Here is a 22,743-nt window from a genome sequence, read left to right as displayed (position 1 = left end):
CAGATTTCAAATGAATGGAAGGATTCTGTCAAATTTATTTAGCTTGCAATTTGGGAAATGTCATTAAAATGCCATTTTAAAGAATGTAGTCTATTAATATAGAACAATCCCCAAGATTATAAACCAATATCCCTTATGCTAGAGAACACAGCTTGGGCACAAAACCAGACACTTCAGCTAAGGGTCAATGTTATTGCAAAAGCTCTGATACATTTCCTGACAGTTGTTTAATTTTGTGTAAACATTCTGTATTTAAGCTATGACTCTCACTTCCAAGGCCTGTCTCTAGTTTTTTTGGTGGTTCTGTATCTTTGGTCTGTGAATCTTAGGAAAGACTAGATTAAAACAAGGTGAACAACCTAGAACAACCTCAATATCCCAGCACCACTTGTTGGAAAATGGAAGACATCAGGCTTTAGGGGAAAAAGGTGGGGAGAGAGACAGAGCTTAGAACACATATTACTTATTCAAGCAAAAAAAAAAAATCCTAAAAATTATTGCAATTTAAATCACAGCTGTGCAGTTAGACAAACATAACCATGTATTTTCACATACAATTGGTTTATGAAACTTTAGTAACTATGTTACTTCCCATGGCTACAGTGCCACTCAACATTTTACTGGAAACAAACTGCTCCTTCCAAAGCTGTAAACAGAAAAAACTATCCGCATCTGCATAAGGAGTTGGATATCATCACTGTAAGAAAAGACTAAAAACCCAAACCCTAGTTTGACTATTAAGTAAAAATCTTCTAAATTGAAGGTTTGACAAAAATAGTTCATTAAATTATCAGAGACTGTTAACAGATAGTAATTCAGAAGAATATCTTCCTTGTGATCTCCCACCTTCACTGGGTAGCAAGCCATATCATCCACATTTAATCAAATGAATTTATTTGAGCTAATTTTACCAGAAATATTTTGCATTCTTTTAAGATTTTGATTGGAAAGGACTAGTATCTTACTAGTTTTGATACTAATTTGGCTATTCCAAACAAATAACACTTGACAGTAATTGAAAATGCAGAATAACTACTGTAAAGCACAGAAATATTTTAAACATTTACACTGGCAGTAGAATGAAAATATAAATAAATATTTGCACATTATAATAACGCAAATCCTTTCTCTTCATCATCCTTTCCAAATTTTAAGATGCACTCACAAACTAGGAACTTTAGGTTTTGTGCAGATACAGTAAAATCAAATTGTTCTACTCAAAATAATTAAAATACGCCCACTTCATGTAGTTTCTGCAGTAGCTCTTTGTTTCATATGTATTTGATTGACTTCTCTGAAATTTCTAAGCATGTTTTAATATGTTACAACATCACTTCAACTGCAGGACAAGGACATGAAATAAACAAAACAAAAAAGAAAACATACCAGCACAGAATACAGAAGAGTTCCTCTCAAATGTGGAGACAGAAAAAAATAGCAAGCTCTATAGAATACAGGATACTCTTTTAACAAGAACTGTTTATGTCCTGCACAATTATGCCATTAATTGATAAAACTGGTGTTTTCCCAAGCCTGCAGACTGGCAATATTTGTATCCATAACAACAGTGAAACTGAAAACTTCTGCTTCTTCTATTTGATTTGCTTCAGCAAGTTTGATGAAAACCTTTTTCAATGTTATGGTTGCGCATCTTTTTCACAGGTTAAGAGCGGAAGTAAGCATAAAAGCCTGGGAAAAGACAGAATAGTATCCCTGCTGCTCTGAAACCCAGACACTAGGACTTGAAGGAATATTGAGGCAAATTCCTTTCAGTAGGCAGATGATACAGTTACACTTTGTAGAACACATTAACAACGTACAATAAAAGCAAAGGAAGAATATGGGGTCCTAAACTGTTTTTAAAAATACTGCTGCAGTATTAAATAGTGAGGGTACAAAATTATCTAATAGTTGTCCTGGTAGATTATTAAACTTTGTGAGAATTAAAATGACATAACTTACATGAATCTGTTGAAGACCTTCTCTAGATAATATTCAAATTAGTTTGCTAACTTAAAAATTGAGCAACTGAAAGAACCAAACTAACGGAGTCATTGCTGCCAGCATGTTCACGTATTTAAAAGTTTGCCATGATGTAATGGGTCAGTACTGCACACTTGGAAATGCTGCATGAATTCAACAACGACAGCAGTGGAACCGCTTACACAGAAAGCCACAGGAAGTAGTATTAAGCTTATACAGGCTCAGCAGTAAGATACTAAAAAAAAAAAAATTGTATACACTGGATGTAGCCTATACTGCGGATCTCCTGATCTAGATTTTGGAGATAAAAATATCCCCGGAACGCAGCCTCCTCGGGGCTGCTCTTGCGGCACCAGCGCGTTAGCAAGAGCACACGGGTAGCGATTCCACAGCAGCCTGGAAGAACAGTCTCCGCTTTCGTTTCACATCCAGTATATATTAAGTCTAAATTTTAGAAGCGGCCATACCGCTTCAATTTAAGAGAAATCGACGCTACACCCTTCTGTTTGTATATATGATGAAAACCTCAGTTCAATATTGCAGAGAGTTTAGGCTGCCCTGCCCGGCTCCGGCACACGCCTTGCGCCCGGGAGCACAATCAAGGGGCCGAAAACAAACCTCTCCCCTCTCAAAAACACCACTCAGGTTGTGCCCCTGCCCCTCGGCCCCCGGACGAACACCCCTGGGGAAAACGCTGCCGAAGAAGCTGAGTCAGGACGGAGGACGCTGCCCGCTCCCGCCACTCCGTGTCCCCGGGGCCGGCACCGCCGGCCCCCACCCCCGGCAGGGCGACCCCCGGCAGGGCGACCCCCGGCCTCGGCGGGGATGCCGCCCGCGCTCCCGCCCCCGAGCGGCCGCCGCGAGTCACCTGCGCGGGGCGGGGTTGGCGGCGCGGTCGGTCCCCTCGGGCAGGGCTGCCCGCGGCCGGAGCGGCGGGAGAGCGAGAGGCACGGTCCCCTCGGGCAGGGCAGGGCCCGGGGGCTCACCTGCAGACCGTGATCAAGTTCCGCCTTTCCACCGCGGCGTTGCGAGAGGGGACGCTCTTCCTGCGGGCGGAGACGTTGAGCCCCCCTAAGCCGAGGGACGCCATCTCCGCTGGGCGCAGGTGGAGCCGCCGGGGCCGGCGCGGAGCCTTTGTTCCCGGCCTCCCAGGCTCGAGGATGCTGCGCCCGCCGCCGCACGCGAAGGAGGAGGCCCCCGTGCCCTCCCCGCTCCTCCTCCCGCCGCCCGGCCCGCGCGGGAGGAGCGCCCCGAGGCGGGCGGCAGGTCGGGCGAGGAAGCGCCGAGATCCCCGCGGCGGGGGCGGCTCGGCCCCCCCGCGCTGGTACCGGCAGCCGGGCAGCCACAGCGCCGCGGAATCAGCGCCGCAGAGCGCCGGCGCCGCCAGCCAATCAGCGCGCGGGAGGGGCGCGGCGCCGGCGCCGCCAAGGGCCGGCGCTTCAGAGGCACGCGCGCAGCTAACGGTAAGCGGCCGCGAGACGGGCGGGGCGCCGGTACCTCAGGCAGCGGGACGGGGGCGTCGCGCCCTTCCCGCCTGGGGAGCGCTCCACTAGGTGCGGAGGAGGGCAGGGCGTTTGCTGGACGTTTTCTGCGCTCTCCTTTTTGCCAAGTGCTCCGTTCTCCTTATTCGCCCTCGTGTCCTATCAGTTAGTACGTGTTTGTGCGGTTCAGGACCCTCGAGCAAGTCGTGTAACTCAAAGCATCTGTGAAATTGTGGGCTTCTTTTGGTACCGGTTCTCTCTCTTAGCAGTTGCCGTCTAGGATGTGACCTCGCTGTAGGCTGCTGCGGTGGTGCTAGGCTTAGAGTTAAAGCTGCTCTGAAGCATTAGGCGCAGCTTTACAGCATATGTAAGGTTTAGAGGTCATAGTTGTGGGAACAGGCGGATGAAATCTCTGCAACCAAAGTACGGTCGTCTGTCCTTGCGCTAAAAAAAGGCCTGATTTTTGAGCATGCTTAGAAGAGCTCGGGGTGAAGGGCTTTGCCTTGGTGTGAAGCTGTACAAGAGGCACAGGATGAAGTGAAGTTCAAGCTACTGGAAAGTGTGTTGATTCAACACTTCTGAAGAAAACTTGTGTTTTGTGGGGTGTGAATAAGTGTATTTGTCTGGATAGTTGAGATGTGAAGCTGTATGGATTAATTTGTTTTCCTTCCTTTCTGGTAAGAAGTTCCTTTTCTGCTTAAGAAAATAACTTTGTGTGCAACAAGCATGAATGGTGACATAAACAGTGGCACAACTCTTTATTCTACTGAGTTATGCATATGTAATTCCTAAATCTGGCTGTTAAATTCTAAGCCATCCATTCCTATTCATGAAATACAAACATTTCTACTTACTGACATGCCAATCCCTACTGCACTATAGTTTCCTCAGAGACTATAACTTGTTGATATGAAGCTGTTTCTTAGAGATGCTATCAAGCAGACAAGTGTGTCCGGTTACTAACTGCCAATTACATTATCTGAAGACGAATTGTGTTGAAGTAGGAACTTTTAAAAGTAGGTTTCCGAATAGATGGCCATGTTTTTATATGTAGTGACATACAAATGTCTCTTATTTTTTAATCAGAAGATATTTCATAGATTGTTTCAAGTGTTGTTACCATTTAAAAAAGCTTCCACAGTCATCATATATTATTTGTTATGCTGTATTCTCACCCCACTCAGCATGTAGCTGTGTAAGTTTCAAGTAATATTTATCTTCATTAATTTTTATATCAAATGGTAAGTAAATTATTCTGCTTTCCCTGAGGTAAAGCTTCATCTTTGCTTGGGTGGATTTTTTCCCAAACAAATTATAGTTCAAATTATGAGGTAGTTCATCGTTCTGTTTCCTACCTCTCTTCCTCCCCTCTCCAGAAACAGCATAAAAAGTGGGGCTATGGGTAAACATGAGGGGGGATATACTATCTAATCTGAAAGCAGAAGTAATAAATTTTTTTGGATGAAATGACTCTACTAGAAAAAGATTGAAACAAGCTATTGTTATTACTCATTCTTTCAGACAATCAAAGGAAAATGTTGAATGCATTACTGGTTGACTCTCAAGAACCTGCCTTCAAGTTTCTTTCTGCATCTCAGAGTCTTTGTTAAGGCCCATTGTCTCTGTGTCTTCTATTAAGAGATTCGTGCAGCTTGAGTAATCTTTTGATTACTCTGCAAATGGACAATTTCAATTGCAAGGTCTTGAACTTCTGATAAATATATTGGATAATTACCAATATTTTACAAAAACAAACAACAACAAATAAACAGGACAGCTTTTCTTCATATCTCAAAAGCACCTTCTCTGTTCTTTTCCTCTGCTTTGTTTCCAGAAAGTACAACTCTTTATTTTTATACTTCAAAGAGATACAAGATGAAAACAGGCTTCTCTGTTGGATCAAGCTTTATGTTCAATATTGGTAGGTTTAGTCCTTAAGTAAATGAATTTTCTCAAACATCATTGCTTTCTATCAAATATAATTTATCTTCTACTACTGCCTTATAAAAGTAGGAACTGTAAAAAAGCTCCAGAAGGCTTCAAAATAATTAAACAAACAAAAAAACCCAAGCGTGATTATCATTAGCTGTCTGAGACTTAAAAAAACTCTATCAGGAAATTTACTGTGGTAACTCTTGCATTTTTAATGCCTCTGTAAGAAAACAGCCCAAGGGAAAAATCTGTCTTCAAATTCCTAGTGGGAGGATAAAGGGAAGAGTCCGGTTCTTCTGAGGTGTATTGGTGTTTATTGCTCATAAAATCTCCTGTGCTATTAGTAGTTTAACAATTTTAATACCACTTCCCAGTTCCAGTACTTTTCTTTCTATAACACTAATAGGTTTGCTACTTCTATGCACATTCAAATTCCCATATGACATTGTGAAATCTTAGGCAAATAACATTCGAAGGTGTATTTACTTAATGCGTTTTGAATGCTGCATAATATGCCCCAATTTTGATAACTTACTAGTCAACATTTCTACATCAATCGTCCAAAATTCCAGTTGCAACTTCTGCTCCCTCTAAAATGGTTTCCTTAAACCTTCTTGCTATGTTGTACTCAATCACATGGAATCTATTTCTGGGCCAATGCTACAAAGGTCTCTTTAATAGAAGGTGTATGTCTGTTCTGCCTTGGAAAAGTAAGTCAATGCCTCGTTCACAGTAATAGGCGCTCCATCAATTTGCTGCCAATGAGCAGTGTCTTGTATTCCCAAAACTGTGAATTGTCTCTCAACTGGAATCTTTGGTTTAAAAAGTTAAATAACAGCAACAGCAAAGCTCTGTGAACTAAACTTTTGACCTTTTGTTTGTGTTTCAGTTTCTAGTTCCCTTCTGTCTTTCATACTTGGTTTAACCGTCTCTGATGTTTTCCGCTCCTATTTCCGTTGTTGAGGTTGTTCAGGTTCCATCACAATGGTTGTAGGTTGTTTTGAATTTTAGCCAAGTAAGTAGAAATAAAATATCCAATTAAATTTGTATGTTGCTACAAGCCCCTCTAACACATTCCCTTAAAACCAGAGACAGTGGTTAAAATCACAAGATTATTTTTGGCATCATGGAACACCGGTGCTGTTCTTCCACCTTCACGTTTGTCTCCCGTGGTTTTAAGGTGGTGGAGACATGTATCCATTGTTTTTGTGGTCTTTGGTAGAAAAGAGCTTTCCATTGCCACTAGAGGTAGGGCCTGTTACCAACAAAAAGCAGGGAGCTTGCTACTCCCTTGTAACACAAAAAATATTCACAATTTTGAACCTAATGTGATTATTAATATACAATTATTGATAAAAATAAACCCATGCAAACCTCATTCAGACAAAGCCTCACAATTAGTTAATGCTGCTTCTTTTCATAACCTTTCTGCTGGTGATGATTCTGATGAGACTTCCCGTATACCTTACTGTTAAATTTTAATAGCAACTTCTATAGCATAACATTCTTGCTTTTTGTTAACTTATTTACCTTCCCCTAACTAACATTGAAACTAGAACCACTTAGGCATTTTTCCATTCTGGAGGTTTACTTGATATGTGTAAGGTCTGGCTTTATATAAATATTGGAGCTAGTCCATCCCATTTACGGTTTAGATTGTATACTTGCGTGGGAAATACGGAACATTACTTTCCATCCTCCTTGCCATTCTGCAGAGCAGTGGTTTGGTCTGTATGCTTACCCATGCACTGAGCATTTTTTCCGATTTGAGATGTGTAACAGCATTAATCTCTTTCTAGTGTTTAGGTAGGGTCCGTTCTTCAGTTAAAGCATGAGGCAGCCTTTTTTCTCTCAGGTGTAGGTCTAAATCACGTGGTCTTGTGAGAAGCTGCTGTGTCTCACAGGTCATTCAAATGACAAGATGATGAGATATCCCAAACTTTTCTGTAACTTTTCACCATTTTGCCTAGTTCTATTTTTATAGTCCCATTGGGTCATTCAATTTACCTTGAACTGGGAGTTCCCAGCAATGTGGAACCTTTCTTTTCTTCTCAGGCCTCGACATATTTCTTTGGTGATTTGCCCTGCAAAATATATTCCTTGCTCCATATGAATCATCTGGAAACCCAACATTAGATGCCTGCACTGCAGTAGACTTTCTTTACTGGAACTACCTCAACCCATTTTGTCAGTTGATCTACTATTGGCAAACAATGCTTAATCCCACTTTGTGTGGTAGGTGGGATTAAGGTGGGACTACATGTGGTTTAGTGGAGTCTATTTTTAACTTGGCCTGTGGTTCATGAATTCTCTAATGTTTTAAGTTCTTTTTCTCTTAGTGGTGATATTCAGGTTGTACAGTAATGGCCCCTCCATTTCCTCATTTCCATGTTATAATGTGGCGTGGTCTTTGATACCTTGCTTTGGATGATTTTCTTTGTTTTCCAACTGGGTGTGTCTTCAAATGTTAAGTCTACTGGGACCACCACAACCGTGGCAAGGTCATTTGCTTGATTATTCCAGTACTGCTGCTTTTCCTACTTTTTCCTTTTGCTGTGCTTTTACATGACATGCATTTTTTTACCTCTCTGCTTTTTTCAACTATGTTCAGGATTTCCTTTCCGTGATCAACAGGCTCCCAGATTTCCATTCTGTGTTGGCAGGTCATCTTATTCTGTGTCGGTAGCCAAATAGTTACAGCTTGATATATCCGGTCTGAAACTATGTACAAAACCCAATCATTTCCTTCAGGTTCCTCTTTTAACTTTGTTAGCAGAGCTTGTAGCTGTGTGGCTTGTGCAGAGCGAAGGCAGGCAGCTCTTTTTATTTTTCCCAGGGGTTGCAGCCTATCTAATAGAGGATTTTCCAGCCTTTTGAGTAAAACTGGACCCATCTGTGAACCACACTGAATATCCTGTGGCACAAAGTCAGCAACAGAGCTTTTATCTGTTGAGAGGCACAGAAACAGGTAAAGGGCACTTTTGTTTTCTTCTTGGGGTTACAAACCATATAGGGCTGGTGTTAAAATCTGCTTGTCTTCTGCATAAAGCTGTTAGTTTGTGAACGCTAATGTCATGCAGCTAACACAGGGTTTGATAAATATGCAGTTAGTACTTTTCCAGTGATCATGTACTTTGGAATATGTGTGACACGTACTACTGCAAAACAGCCTCTAGTGATACTACCAACTTCCTAATGGGAGGATAGAGGGAACAGTCAGACTCTTCTGAGGAATGCATAGCAAATGGACAAGGGGCAATTGTCATAAGCTGCAAGAAGGGGCAGATGTTAGGAAAATTTATTGACAGCTAAGATGTTGAAACATTGGAAAGGATTGCTCAGAGAACCTGTAGAATGTTTGTCTCAGAGATACTACAAACATAACCAGATGAAGAATCAGAATGCCCTGACCTTACTTCTAATTTGGCCCTGCTTTGAACAGGTCAAAAAATGACTTCTATTGTTCGCTTTCTGCCTAAACTGTTCTGATTCACACCTGATAGTTCTATCATGGAGTTATTCCTATAATAAATTTTATGAGAAAAAGTACTTTCAGCTCTAAAGTTTCTGGATACACAATGCATCCTATGAATGCACTGTATTAATGACAACACTGCATCTGTGTGAGTTGATGCACAGACTTCAACTGGGTTCCCTCTAACAGTGTTGTTAACTTTAAAACCCTAATAAGATACCAATACATGCGTGTGTCAGATTGTATGACTTCGCTTAGAAGTCACTCTCTGTAAAGCATTGGCATGAATAATGAGCAATTCTAAAACAGTACACAAAAATACTCAACCAAAACCAAATTTGCTGGGAGCTCACTCCTGTTTGGTTTCAACCATAGGAAGCCGAAATACATTACTTAGAATATTCAGAAACAATATTACTGAAGTAGGAATTTGAAGTGTTGGTATACGAAGTAGCACAGCAGCTATGACTCGTATAGCAGCAATGAAGGATATTAATTGGTTAAAATGAATTAAAATTTATGGATAGCAATGCCTTTATGAAAATCGCTACATCTCAAAGAAAAAAAGACTCAGAAGTGTTTCTCCAGATTTACTGGCTTTTGGTCAATAAGAAGAGGCCTTTTAAACAGATTGTTTGCATAACTTAAGTGGCAAAATCTCCATTAAGCATATTCTTAATTAAAAAAGCTGTGACATGTGCCCCCCTTTCAAATTTGACAGAATTCATTCACTTGAATTACTTTCTGAAGGAATAAGCACATCGGATGATGACATCTAAAAGTCATACTTTTTATTCTGTTCTCAGTGAGTCTGTCTCAGCACAGTTTGCAACTTCAAAACTTCACTAGTGAACAATTTAAATATTTACAGGGTTTAGTTCCACTTGAACAAACTTACCATACAAGTTGTGTACTGAATCTAGCAGGGATGGAGTTTTATTCACAGCAGCCACTACAGTGCTGTGGTTTGGATTTCATACCAAAACAGTCCTGGTAACATACCAATAGTTTAACTGTTGCCGAACAGTGTTTATACAGCGTCAAGGCTTTCTGTTTCTCACGCTGCCCTGCTAGCAAGTACGCCGGGGGTGCACCAGAAGCTGGAAGGAGATGCAGCCGGGACAGCTGACCCCAACTGACCAAAGGGGTTTTTCTCATATGACGCCTTGCTCAGCAGCAGACGCTCAGGGAGAGAAGGAGGAAGCGAAACCATTTGAGATTACGGCATTTGTCTTCTCAGGCAACTGTTACAAATAATGAAGCTCTGCTTTCCTGGACATGGCTAAACATCTGCCTGTTGATGCAAAGTAGTGAACATGTTCCTTCATTTGCTTTGTTTGCGTGCACTGCTTGGCTTCACTTAGTTAACTGTCTTTATCTCAGCTCACAATTTTTCTCACTTTTGCCCTTTCACTTCTCTCTCCCATGCAGCTGGCAGGAACGAGTGGCTGTATGGGGCTTAGCTGCTGGCAGGGGTTAACCTGCAAGAAGTTGACACCATATTGTGATTTGCAGTAGGAGAAAATTCACTTGGTATCACCTAAGGCTTCCTTGGTTAGGAGCAAAATGCAAACTGGTTATGGTGCATTTGGTATGAGATGTGACATATTTTACTGTTGATTTTTCAGATAGTTTTAAGTGTACTGATAGTTTGGAGCACATCTGGATTTCAGTCAGTTGCTTAGCTTTGTGTATATGTAGGAGGCATTCATGCTTGCTATTGTAGAAGTCAGTGATTTTAAGGGGGTTTGGCTTGTTTTGTTTTGTTGTGCCTTTTTTTTTCTTTTTTTTTCTTTTGTCAGCATTACCAATATCTTTGTACTGAAACCCACTAGGTACCATTTGGAGTTCTAGTTGCATTCCTGTAAACCAGTCTTTCTTATGTGAATTCTCAGAATAAGTAAATTTGTCAGATTATTTGCAGACCTTGCACTTCAGCATTACTGTTTGTCCTTATGTCTGACAAATTCATACAGGATTCTTTAAAAGAAAGATTTGAGGATGTTTAGAAGATGGAATTCCACCCACCTTCTTTTTCTGGCATCCTGATGATACTTAATTCCGTGGAAGGAGTGAAAGGAATTGAGGAAAGCAGAGTACCATATACCTTTTTAGAGCATACTTGGGTGACAGTCATGAATAGAAGGAGAATAAGAACAAGACCTGAGTTCTACTAAATGACATCATCATAGTAGAATTGGCCAAGAAAAAGTAGACACTGAGATATGAAGTGTGTTTTTGATTTAGGACAAGAAGGATGTAAATTTCAGTCTATGAGTTTTAAAGCTTTTAAGTCAGTTTAAGGTTACTTGCCTGAAATTAGTAGGAAAGCCATATTTGAAGGCATTGTGACTTAAATGGTGGAATACAACCTTTAAAAGCTGTAACCATAAATGAAACTACTACTTTATGTCAGGGCACATAAAATAAAATTTAGTCCATGTTCATTTCTCTTGAATATTCTTTCTGCATATTCTAAAGTTATGTTATTAAAAGGTATTACACTGTTTTTTGACTTTAAATATTTACATTGCCACTTGGTGGCCTCATTTGACCTGGTAATAGATAATAAAAACATAAGTTAAGATCCTTTTTCTTCGTAGGTGTGCAATTCAAACCTTGATATATAGTCTTCCTGTACATACGGGAACAGTGTATCCCTTTTTGTAACTGAATGTGTGTATGCTGTGTTGTTTGCTGTTGTTCTTGAGGCCCTGAATTGCTCATGTTGAGGTGGTCAGACTTGAGAGCTCTTCAGTAACGATAGAACTGAAGTGGATGACTTTTCTCCCCATTCTTCCTTGCTCATCCTTGATGTTTTAATGTTCCTCACCCCTTCCCAATGAAAACAAGCAGAGGATCTCATCTGCTACCAACATAGTTTAACTTTTTTTAGGACTAGTACTGATTTTACCAGGCTTCTTTCTTGCTTATCCTTAGTTTGTATTTTCCAGATTTTATTACTTGCAGATGATTTTCTGTATCCTTTTTGTGAAATTATATCTCAAGTCTCTGTCCCTTTGTGTTTCCATATTATTTGTATAATTAGCTGAGTTACAAAATCCTTGTATGTTATGGCTGGCTGTGCTATTTTAGTGTATTTATGTCCAGGTTCAAGGCAAGCAAACATTGCTTATATTGTGTTTAGTATACTTTTACTCATAGAGGTCTTCTGCCTTGGCATGTGTCCAGTTAGTGACAGGATGGAAGCTCAGTTCCCTGTTCCTTGATTCTGAACCCACAGTGTCAAGCACTGCTGGTTCAAGGCTAGGTACTGCCTCAGAGCAAGAAGGTGGAGTGTCACCCTGCTCCAGTCGTCTCATGGTTTTCTTGCAAAGTCCATGTAGTTCTTTCGTAGTTGTACGGCTCCAGATAGCTCCAGGATCTTCTGTCACAAACTGCAAGGTATACTGCAAGCTGTAACAGAAAGACAACTAGTTAATACATAGGTAATGATTAATGGCTAAAATAACACAAAGTTCTCATACCAGTAATTGACTGTCCTCTAAAATTATTATGGTAGAATCAGGGTTTCTGCATCCGTTCCTGACCTTAGTGGCTGTTGATTCTCTAAAGTGGTATTTTCTTTCACTGTTTGGTGCCTATTCATTATTTTTTAGGTACTTTTGCTGTGATTTCTTAACTGTTTGTTTGTTTGTTTTTGTTTTTAATGAAGATTCCAAATTAGCTGCAGGTTCGTGGTGTTCTGGGTATTATAATTCTGGTGATACGGGTGAACATTGCACATGCTTACCCTATATTACATAGATGAGAAATGTTGCACGCTTATTTCTCTACACAGAACACAGTTTTCTGACAATTTCTGCTGAAACAGATGCAGAGAAACAATAACGTATCAATGTCTGGTGTCATAGATCCTAGAATCATTAACTATTAATTGGCTCCACGTACAAGTACTTACTGCTATTGTTGGAGCAATATCCTGTTGCCATTGTGAGGGCTTCTTCAGACACTATTCCAGTGGGACAGGCCCCAGTGGCTGTAACCCCATTTCTTACAGTGCCTTTCCAAATCTGTTAATGTACCATCAGTAATGCTGCTTAGCTTCTGTGCAGTGACTGATAGATCTCTTCAGGCAATAGAAATGCAGGATGTGCAAGTGCTGTTTTACAGTCATATCTATGCCTCCTGCATAATATCTTTGCCTTCATTTCTCCTAAAATCACAGTTCTATCCCATTTCAGCAGTTGAAACTTAGGCCGTCCTACACATGGACTGGCCCATAACATGTGTGTTGGTGTTTATTGCTCACAAAATCTCCTGTGCTATTAGTAGTTTAACAATTTTAACACCGTTTTCCAGTTCCAGTACTTTTCTTTCTATGAAACGAATAATTTTGCTACTTCTATCCACATTTTAATTCCCATATGACATTGTGAAATCTTATGTAAATGACATTCAAAGGTGTATTTATATACATATATTTACTTCGTGGCTTTTGAATGTTGCATATCATGGAATCACAGAATGGTTGGGGTTGGAAGGGACCTCTGGAGATCATCTAGCCCAACCCACCTGCTAAAGCAGGTTCACTCAGAGCAGATTGCACAGGAATGCGTCCAGGCGGGTTTTGAATGTCTTCAGAGAAGGAGACTCAGCCGCCTCTCTGGGCAGCCTGTTCCAGTGCTCTGGCACCCTTGAAGTAAAGAAGTTTCTCCTCATATTCAGATGGAACCTCCTGTGCTTCAGTCTGTGCCTGTTCCCCTCATCCTGTTGTTGGGCACCACTGAAAAGACTTTGGTTCCATTCTTTTGACATCCACCCTTGAGATATTTATAAGCATTGATAAGATCCCCTCTCAGCCTTCTCCAGGCTGAACAGACACAACTCTCTCAGTCTCTCCTCTTAAGAAAGATGCTTCAGACCCCTAATCATCTTTGTAGCCCTCCACTGGACTGCTTCCAGTAATTCCTTATCATTCTTAAACTGGGGAGCCAGTTCACTCCAGGTACAGCCTCACCAGGACAGAATAGAGGGAGAGGAGAACCTCCCTTGACATGCTGGATGCACTTTTTCTCATGCACCCTAGGACACCATTGGCCGCCTTGGCCACAAGAACATTGCTAGTTCATGGTCAGCCTGTTGTCCACCAGGACTCCCAGGTCTGTCTCAGCAAAGCTGCCTTCCAGCAGGTCAACCCCTAGCCTGTACTGGTGCCTAGAGTTATTGCTCCCCAGGTGCAGGACCCTACACTCGCCTTTGTTTAATTTTGTCAGGTTTTTCTCTGCCCAGTCCTCCAGCCTGTCCATGTCTCACTGAATGGCAGCACAGCCTTCTAGTGTGTCAACCCTTCCAGTTTGGTATCGTCAGCAAACTTGCTGAGGGTGCACTCGGTCTCTTCATCCATTGATTCACAGGTTGAACAGTACTGGACCTAATACCAACCCCTGGGGAACCCTACTAACTACAGGCCTCCAACCAGACACTGCACCATTGATCACAACACTCTGAGCTCTGCCATCCATCCAGTTCTTGATCCATCTCACTGTCCACTCATCCAGCCCACACTTCTTGAGCTTATCTGTGAGGATGTTGTGAGAGATGGTATCAAAAGCCTTGCTGAAGTCAAGGTAGACAACATTCACTGCTCTCCCCACATCTACCCAGCCAGTCATACCATCATAGAAGGCTACGAGGTTGGTCAAACATGATTTCCCCTGGTGAATCAATGTTGACTACTCTTCATATAATATGCCCCAATTTTGATAACTTACTAGTCAACATTTCTACATCAATCGTCCAAAATTCCAGTTGCAACTTCTGTTCCCTCTAAAATGGTTTCCTTAAACCTTCTTGCTATGTTGTACTCAATCACATGGAATCTATTTCTGGGCCAATGCTACAAAGGTCTCTTTAATAGAAGGTGTATGTCTGTTCTGCCTTGGAAAAATAAGTCAATGCCTCGTTCACAGTAATAGGCGCTCCATCAATTTGCTGCCAATGAGCAGTGTCTTGTATTCCCAAAACTGTGAATTGTCTCTCAACTGGAATCTTTGGTTTAAAAAGTTAAATAACAGCAACAGCAAAGCTCTGTGAACTAAACTTTTGACCTTTTGTTTGTGTTTCAGTTTCTAGTTCCCTTCTGTCTTTCATACTTGGTTTAACCGTCTCTGATGTTTTCCGCTCCTATTTCCGTTGTTGAGGTTGTTCAGGTTCCATCACAATGGTTGTAGGTTGTTTTGAATTTTAGCCAAGTAAGTAGAAATAAAATATCCAATTAAATTTGTATGTTGCTACAAGCCCCTCTAACACATTCCCTTAAAACCAGAGACAGTGGTTAAAATCACAAGATTATTTTTGGCATCATGGAACACCGGTGCTGTTCTTCCACCTTCACGTTTGTCTCCCGTGGTTTTAAGGTGGTGGAGACATGTATCCATTGTTTTTGTGGTCTTTGGTAGAAAAGAGCTTTCCATTGCCACTAGAGGTAGGGCCTGTTACCAACAAAAAGCAGGGAGCTTGCTACTCCCTTGTAACACAAAAAATATTCACAATTTTGAACCTAATGTGATTATTAATATACAATTATTGATAAAAATAAACCCATGCAAACCTCATTCAGACAAAGCCTCACAATTAGTTAATGCTGCTTCTTTTCATAACCTTTCTGCTGGTGATGATTCTGATGAGACTTCCCGTATACCTTACTGTTAAATTTTAATAGCAACTTCTATAGCATAACATTCTTGCTTTTTGTTAACTTATTTACCTTCCCCTAACTAACATTGAAACTAGAACCACTTAGGCATTTTTCCATTCTGGAGGTTTACTTGATATGTGTAAGGTCTGGCTTTATATAAATATTGGAGCTAGTCCATCCCATTTACGGTTTAGATTGTATACTTGCGTGGGAAATACGGAACATTACTTTCCATCCTCCTTGCCATTCTGCAGAGCAGTGGTTTGGTCTGTATGCTTACCCATGCACTGAGCATTTTTTCCGATTTGAGATGTGTAACAGCATTAATCTCTTTCTAGTGTTTAGGTAGGGTCCGTTCTTCAGTTAAAGCATGAGGCAGCCTTTTTTCTCTCAGGTGTAGGTCTAAATCACGTGGTCTTGTGAGAAGCTGCTGTGTCTCACAGGTCATTCAAATGACAAGATGATGAGATATCCCAAACTTTTCTGTAACTTTTCACCATTTTGCCTAGTTCTATTTTTATAGTCCCATTGGGTCATTCAATTTACCTTGAACTGGGAGTTCCCAGCAATGTGGAACCTTTCTTTTCTTCTCAGGCCTCGACATATTTCTTTGGTGATTTGCCCTGCAAAATATATTCCTTGCTCCATATGAATCATCTGGAAACCCAACATTAGATGCCTGCACTGCAGTAGACTTTCTTTACTGGAACTACCTCAACCCATTTTGTCAGTTGATCTACTATTGGCAAACAATGCTTAATCCCACTTTGTGTGGTAGGTGGGATTAAGGTGGGACTACATGTGGTTTAGTGGAGTCTATTTTTAACTTGGCCTGTGGTTCATGAATTCTCTAATGTTTTAAGTTCTTTTTCTCTTAGTGGTGATATTCAGGTTGTACAGTAATGGCCCCTCCATTTCCTCATTTCCATGTTATAATGTGGCGTGGTCTTTGATACCTTGCTTTGGATGATTTTCTTTGTTTTCCAACTGGGTGTGTCTTCAAATGTTAAGTCTACTGGGACCACCACAACCGTGGCAAGGTCATTTGCTTGATTATTCCAGTACTGCTGCTTTTCCTACTTTTTCCTTTTGCTGTGCTTTTACATGACATGCATTTTTTTACCTCTCTGCTTTTTTCAACTATGTTCAGGATTTCCTTTCCATGATCAACTGGCTCCCAGATTTCCATTCTGTGTTGGCAGGTCATCTTTAATCTGTGTCGGTAACCAAATAGTTACAGCTTGATATATCCGGTCTGAAACTATGTACAAAACCCAATCATTTCCTTCAGGTTCCTCTTTTAACTTTGTTAGCAGAGCTTGTAGCTGTGTGGCTTGTGCAGAGCGAAGGCAGGCAGCTCTTTTTATTTTTCCCAGGCGTTGCAGCGTATCTAATAGAGGATTTTCCAGCCTTTTGAGTAAAACTGGACCCATCTGTGAACCACACTGAATATCCTGTGGCACAAAGTCAGCAACAGAGCTTTTATCTGTCGAGAGGCACAGAAACAGGTAAAGGGCACTTTTGTTCTCTTCTTGGGGTTACAAACCATATAGGGCTGGTGTTAAAATCTGCTTGTCTTCTGCATAAAGCTGTTAGTTTGTGAACGCTGATGTCATGCAGCTAACACAGGGTTTGATAAATATGCAGTTAGTACTTTTCCATTGATCATGTACTTTGGAGTATGTGTGACATGTACTACTGCAAAACAGCCTGTAGTGATACTACCAAAGCTCATTGCCTATGCTAATGCTAAACCTGGGTTTCAATATGGAGTAGAGTTCTTTCCCACTGATCTTGAAAGTCTCAAAGCAAAGGCTGTGACTTTCATCTTATTTCTGTGCTCTTGAAACAGCAGAGTCCAAAGGCCTAGATGAGTAGCAGCCAGCTGATCATGATACAGCTTTTAGGAATCTGGGCATCTGATGGCTGGAGTTTGAGCTAGTGCAGTTTTGCCTCCTTTCTTTCTGTTCTCTCTGTTCTTTCTCTTCCTGTTTGAGATTTCTTCACTTATTGGATTAGTGCTTTACTGATTTCTGCAAATGTAAGGATATTCTCACAGAAATGTAAGCAATTTCAAAAGTGATTCTAATACAATTATTACTGTAGGGGCATGGACTCTCATAGTCAGTTCTACCTTTTGATGATCCCAGTATCACTTTTCCTTTCTGACCTAAAACTATTCCTGAATATTTCACTTCAGATTGTACTGACTGAATTTTGTCATTACTAGCTTTAAAGCCCGTGTTTCGAGTAATTCTGATTATTATTATAGATCTGGACAGACTGGAGAGTTGGGCGGGGAAAAATTTAATGAAATATAACAAGGGCAAGTGTAGAGTCTTGCGTCTGGGCAGGAACAACCCCAGGTTCCAGTATAAGTTGGGGAATGACTCGTTGGAGAGCAGTGTAGGGGAAAGGGACCTGGGGGTCCTGATGGACAGCAGGATGACCATGAGCCAGCACTGGGTCCTTGTGGCCAAGAAGGCCAATGGCATCCTGGGGTGTATTAGAAGGGGTGTGGTTGGTAGGTCAAGAGAGGTTCTCCTTCCTCTCTACTCTGCCCTGGTGAGACCGCATCTGGAATATTGTGTCCAGTTCTCGGCCCCTCAGTTCAAGAAGGAAAGGGAACTGCTTGAGAGAGTCCAGCGCAGAGCAGCAAAGATGATTAAGGGAGTGGAGCATCTCCCTTATGAGGAGAGGCTGAGGGAGCTGGGTCTCTTTAGTTTGGAGAAGAGGAGACTGAGGGGTGACCTCATTAATGTTTATAAATATGTAAAGGGTGAGTGTCACAAGGATAGAGCCAGGCTCTTCTCAGTAACAACCAACAGACAAGGGGTAATGGGTACAAACTGGAACACAGGAGGTTCCACTTAAATTTGAGAAGAAACTTCTTCTCAGTGAGGGTGACAGAGCCCTGGAACAGGCTGCCCAGGGAGGTTGTGGAGTCTCCTTCTCTGGAGACATTCAAAACCCCCCTGGACACCTTCCTGTGTAACCTCATCTGGGTGTTCCTGCTCCGGCAGGGGAATTGGACTAGATGATCTTTTGAGGTCCCTTCCAATCCCTAACATTCTGTGATTCTGTGATTTCTTGGGTATATTCCTGAACTTTCAGTTCAGTTTTGCCATGTATCGACACATCTTCCATATATGATATAACACATTTTGATGATAATTTCATCCACATGTGATACAATTGATCTGAAAGTCTTGAGGTACAGGGATAAAACAATATTGCTTTCCTTCATAGGCAAATACTTGTTTTTACTAGCTTTTCTCTGCTAGTGGAATTGCAAAGAAAGCATTGGCTAAGTCAATACCAAAAAAAATCAATGAGATGTTCTACTTAGTGCTACAAGAATTGCAGGCATCTTTCCAGAACGAACAACCTGAGAGGTGATTGCCGTCTTGAAATGTTAAAAATCCACTTTTTCCTTTGCTTTTAACCCTGGAAAAATGGGATATTAAAATTATAGGTCTCTGTACTAGGACCTTGCTTTCCAGTAAACTTGTTGACGGCAGGTTGGAGACCTTCCTCTGCTTCTTGCGGTTGTTGGTATTGTTTTTTTTGGGAAGGAGGATCTTGACCTTACACAACTTCTATTTTTCCACATTTTAACTTACAGACACACAAAACTTGAGGAAATTGTGTTACCCAAATATACACTGTTTTTACTTCCTCCGGATTCTTAGTAACAAAGCATCAATGACTTGCAGGAATCACTCCACCCTCACCCTCCTACTGGTCAGTCCCAATTCCACAAACATCCGTAGCAAAATCTGCAGCTAATCCATTTTGTTTCAGCAAGGCTATGCCAATAATTCCCTGCTGTTTATAAGAGGGATCCTCCCATTCCTACACTCAGAAGGAACTCCTGAACTTGGCAGCTATTTAACTGCAGGCAGAGATATTAATACATGTTCTAGAACATCCTTTCATGCATATAATACAAGTTTTAGCATTTTTCCAGTTTCTTGAGTTCGAGCTGAACGAATAGTCATTGAAGAGTGTTTATGGACACTGTGGTACCAATTAACATCTTAGCACTAGTGATAGTTAATGTTCTTTACCTGACCGCTCAGCGCTAATATTGTTATTGGCCATTTGCACTGGTTATGTTGTAATTTTACCACTAGAGCAGAGGCAGGTAGGCAGCAGAGTGTCCCTAGTCTTTATTTTTGAGAGGGAAAGATGGTACCTGAGGGCTTCACTGAGGAGGACCTGCCATGTTCTGTAGTTTTTGTTCCTCCTCCTCCTCATCTTTTTTCATTAGCTTGACAAAAGAAGCCAGTAGGGGAATTACAGATGCTATCCCATTTTCTCATATATTTGCCTCTTTTTCTCAAATTTGCTTTCTTGCAGCCCTATTGGTGTTCCATAGAGGAAGTTTTTATCATGTTCTCCAAGGATCTTTTGCAGTTACTGTTACCACCTCTTTTTATACAATGAGCTAAATCCACACTGGGGACTGTTTTCCCTTTTCTGTTCCTTTTGATCTTGATTTTTAAATGGAGACTGTGCGTCCTTTATGACTATATTTCTGAAAATTACAGTATGTGCAGGCCTGTCAGATCCACAGGACTGAGATTTCCTTGCATGCCTTCTTACCTTCATTACCTTGCTCATCTGTTGAAGCTGAATTTGCAGCTCCTCCCATTGTATTTCTGCTTGATTCACAGGTCCCAGAATTACCCTTGCTGGCTTAACCCTCGTACCGAGACTACTTTAAAGGCACTGTGGTTCTATTAACTCAAACAAATCCATATCTGGATGCCAATTCCAACAATTTTCCCAGGATTAATATGATTTTATATTCTTATCACATTCTTTTAGTGGAATAACCTGCCAGCCAAATCTTCTTTCAGTGCTCAGATAACTGTTCTGAGACATCTACCTACTAAATTTTTTACAGGAGGTTCTTCTTGCATTGTAGCTAATAACCGTACTCCACTCTGAGGCTGGGTTTTTAAGGGCTGTGCAATCTTTACTAGTTAAGGAAAGCTAATCCTCAAGGCTTGCAAGCCTGATTTTACAAGTTTCTGAATTCAGTGGCCTCAAGGTTTAAGCAGTTTCTCTTGCTTGCTCTGCAGTCAGGTCAGTTATTTTTGTTATCATCTCCCAAGTTTTAGGAGCAACACAACCAATCAGGAGTAGCCAGTGCTGTGTTCTGTTTTTACCACTGTTTTGGTTGTATCCCTGCAACTGGATCATAGAAGCCTATTTTGCTCTCAAATTATCATGAATTTTCAGGTTAGTTGAGGACTGAGTTTCCTATATATCCCTGTTTTATTCTGGATAGAAAAATATTAACAAATTCATTATGTATAGTTGACAGTTTTGTCCTGGGTGACTGCTATTGAAGTAAAAGGGCTCTTTGAGTGTGCAGACATCTGTCTCTACAGAATAGTAGCTTTCAGGATCTGTCTTCAAGTTAGTAAATGGTTCACTGCAAAAACTATAAGGTAAACCTAGCAACTGGAAACAGAGGACCTACTCTTAAAAACCATTAGACTAGTATTATATACCCAGATCAAGAGAGAGACAAAAATCTGACTTTTTATCATCATCTAGATCAAAGTTGATGCACAACAGAGGGTTTTGGTAACACTTGCCATTGTTCCCACTCATATTTTGCTGGTATAGAAGATATATATACATATCTATTTTTTTCTGTTGCTTACCCCTTTCTTTTCCCATATATAGTCATACAAATACACGTGAAGAAGATAAGGGGATTTTCGTAGGTGAACAATGTCATTATTGCTCTCCTCTATTTCCTGTCACAGTTTAACAGTAATATATGACTCATGTGATATGGCATGTCAATCAAGTCCTTATCTGGATCCACATGATCTGTTGGGAGGAGATCAGTTCACCATTATCAGAATAAGCCATCAGTATTAATATTGTGCTAGCACGAAGGATGTTTTTTCCCTATCCTAGCAGTGGCACATAAACAGGATAATAACGTTTATCTCTTCTTGGGGTTAAAATGTTTATGGGGAACATCTTACTATGAAATCTTGGAGTAAGCATTATTCTGCCTCTCTTCACCCTCTTGTGAACCAGAGGAAATTGTCGGGGTTCACTGGAAGAAGGTAAACTCAGTAACAAATTGTGATCATCCAATCATCCATGAAAAAACCATACATGCCCTCATGATGCTATAGACTTATCTTCATTTTTAGGCCTTACAAAAGCAAGCACATATACTTTTCTTGAGTGACCTACCACTCTTAAATAGTTCAGTCTACTAGAAATATGAATATAGGTGGAAATCAGTTTGGAAAGCAGGTGGTAATTGTGTCCTGTGATGTGACCCACCACACTAGTATTCAGAAGGAGTATTTGTCACAGATATGTTTGAGACAAGATGAAGTACCACATTTCAAAGAATTTTTTTTTCTTGTAAACATGTAATTTCATATACACGTTAGATTTGCACTATCCAATGGTGTATGAGAATTATTTCTGGTCATGTCACATACAGTAATAGGCATCTTACTTTGCTAATGTGTTGCCAAAATGTTCCATAAATAACCTAGGCCAATAGATTCATCTTCTTCATGGGCACCATACAATTTAGAACCAGTTTTGGTTATAAAATTTGGCCTTGTTCTGGTTATACATTCTTATAACTTCCAATTCAATGGACCTCTTCATGAGCTGATTGCCAACCATGAGTAATCACTGGAGAAATCATCTGTCGTCTTTAGGATGTGGGATAACCTAGCAATATATCTCTCCCAAGACACTATGGAAAATGCTAGAGTATCTTCTGCAAATGGCTCATTACATGGAATTGCTACCATATCATGGATAGATATAAGGCTTTTTTTGTATGTCACAAAGTCCCAAGATACTTACCAGAGGTAGTTTAAAATAGATCCATTCTCTAAATTCAGCTCTGCTTCATAGTATTGACCATACAGGGAACCTCAGAGGATGCTCTCATTGAGGAATCCCTGTAGTATTTACTAAGCATACCTTGCCCACAGGGAGACCTGTAGATCCTCAGGATGTGGGCCTTAGGATATCTTATTTCTGCAGGAACAGCACTCCTAGTGTGCTAGGTGCAGACACTGAATAGACGATATAGGCCTTTTCTTACAGTAGCAGGTATCTCAGTTTGACTAAGTGCTCAAATGAGGTTCTGAGACTTGCTTCCTTGAACATTGTTCCATACTGACAAACTCACTTGTTCACAGTGA

General features: G+C 40.9%; 1 protein-coding gene across 1 annotated transcript in view; it reads right to left on the bottom strand.

Annotated features, from left to right (window-relative positions):
* Positions 1–3,294, bottom strand: part of RUNDC3B (RUN domain containing 3B) — a 55,310-nt gene extending 52,016 nt beyond the window's left edge. The window contains exon 1 of the mRNA XM_065628717.1: positions 2,970–3,294. Coding sequence (XP_065484789.1) covers positions 2,970–3,073 — 104 coding nt within the window. The 5' untranslated portion in view covers positions 3,074–3,294. The remainder of the gene's footprint in view (positions 1–2,969) is intronic.
* Between the last annotated feature and the right edge of the window lie 19,449 nt (positions 3,295–22,743).

This window comes from Caloenas nicobarica, chromosome 2 (genome assembly GCF_036013445.1).
Source record: "Caloenas nicobarica isolate bCalNic1 chromosome 2, bCalNic1.hap1, whole genome shotgun sequence".
NCBI classification, from domain to species: Eukaryota; Metazoa; Chordata; class Aves; order Columbiformes; family Columbidae; genus Caloenas; species Caloenas nicobarica.
The sequence above is the reverse complement of the archived record's forward strand: the minus strand, read 5'-3'. Positions and strand labels throughout refer to the sequence as shown.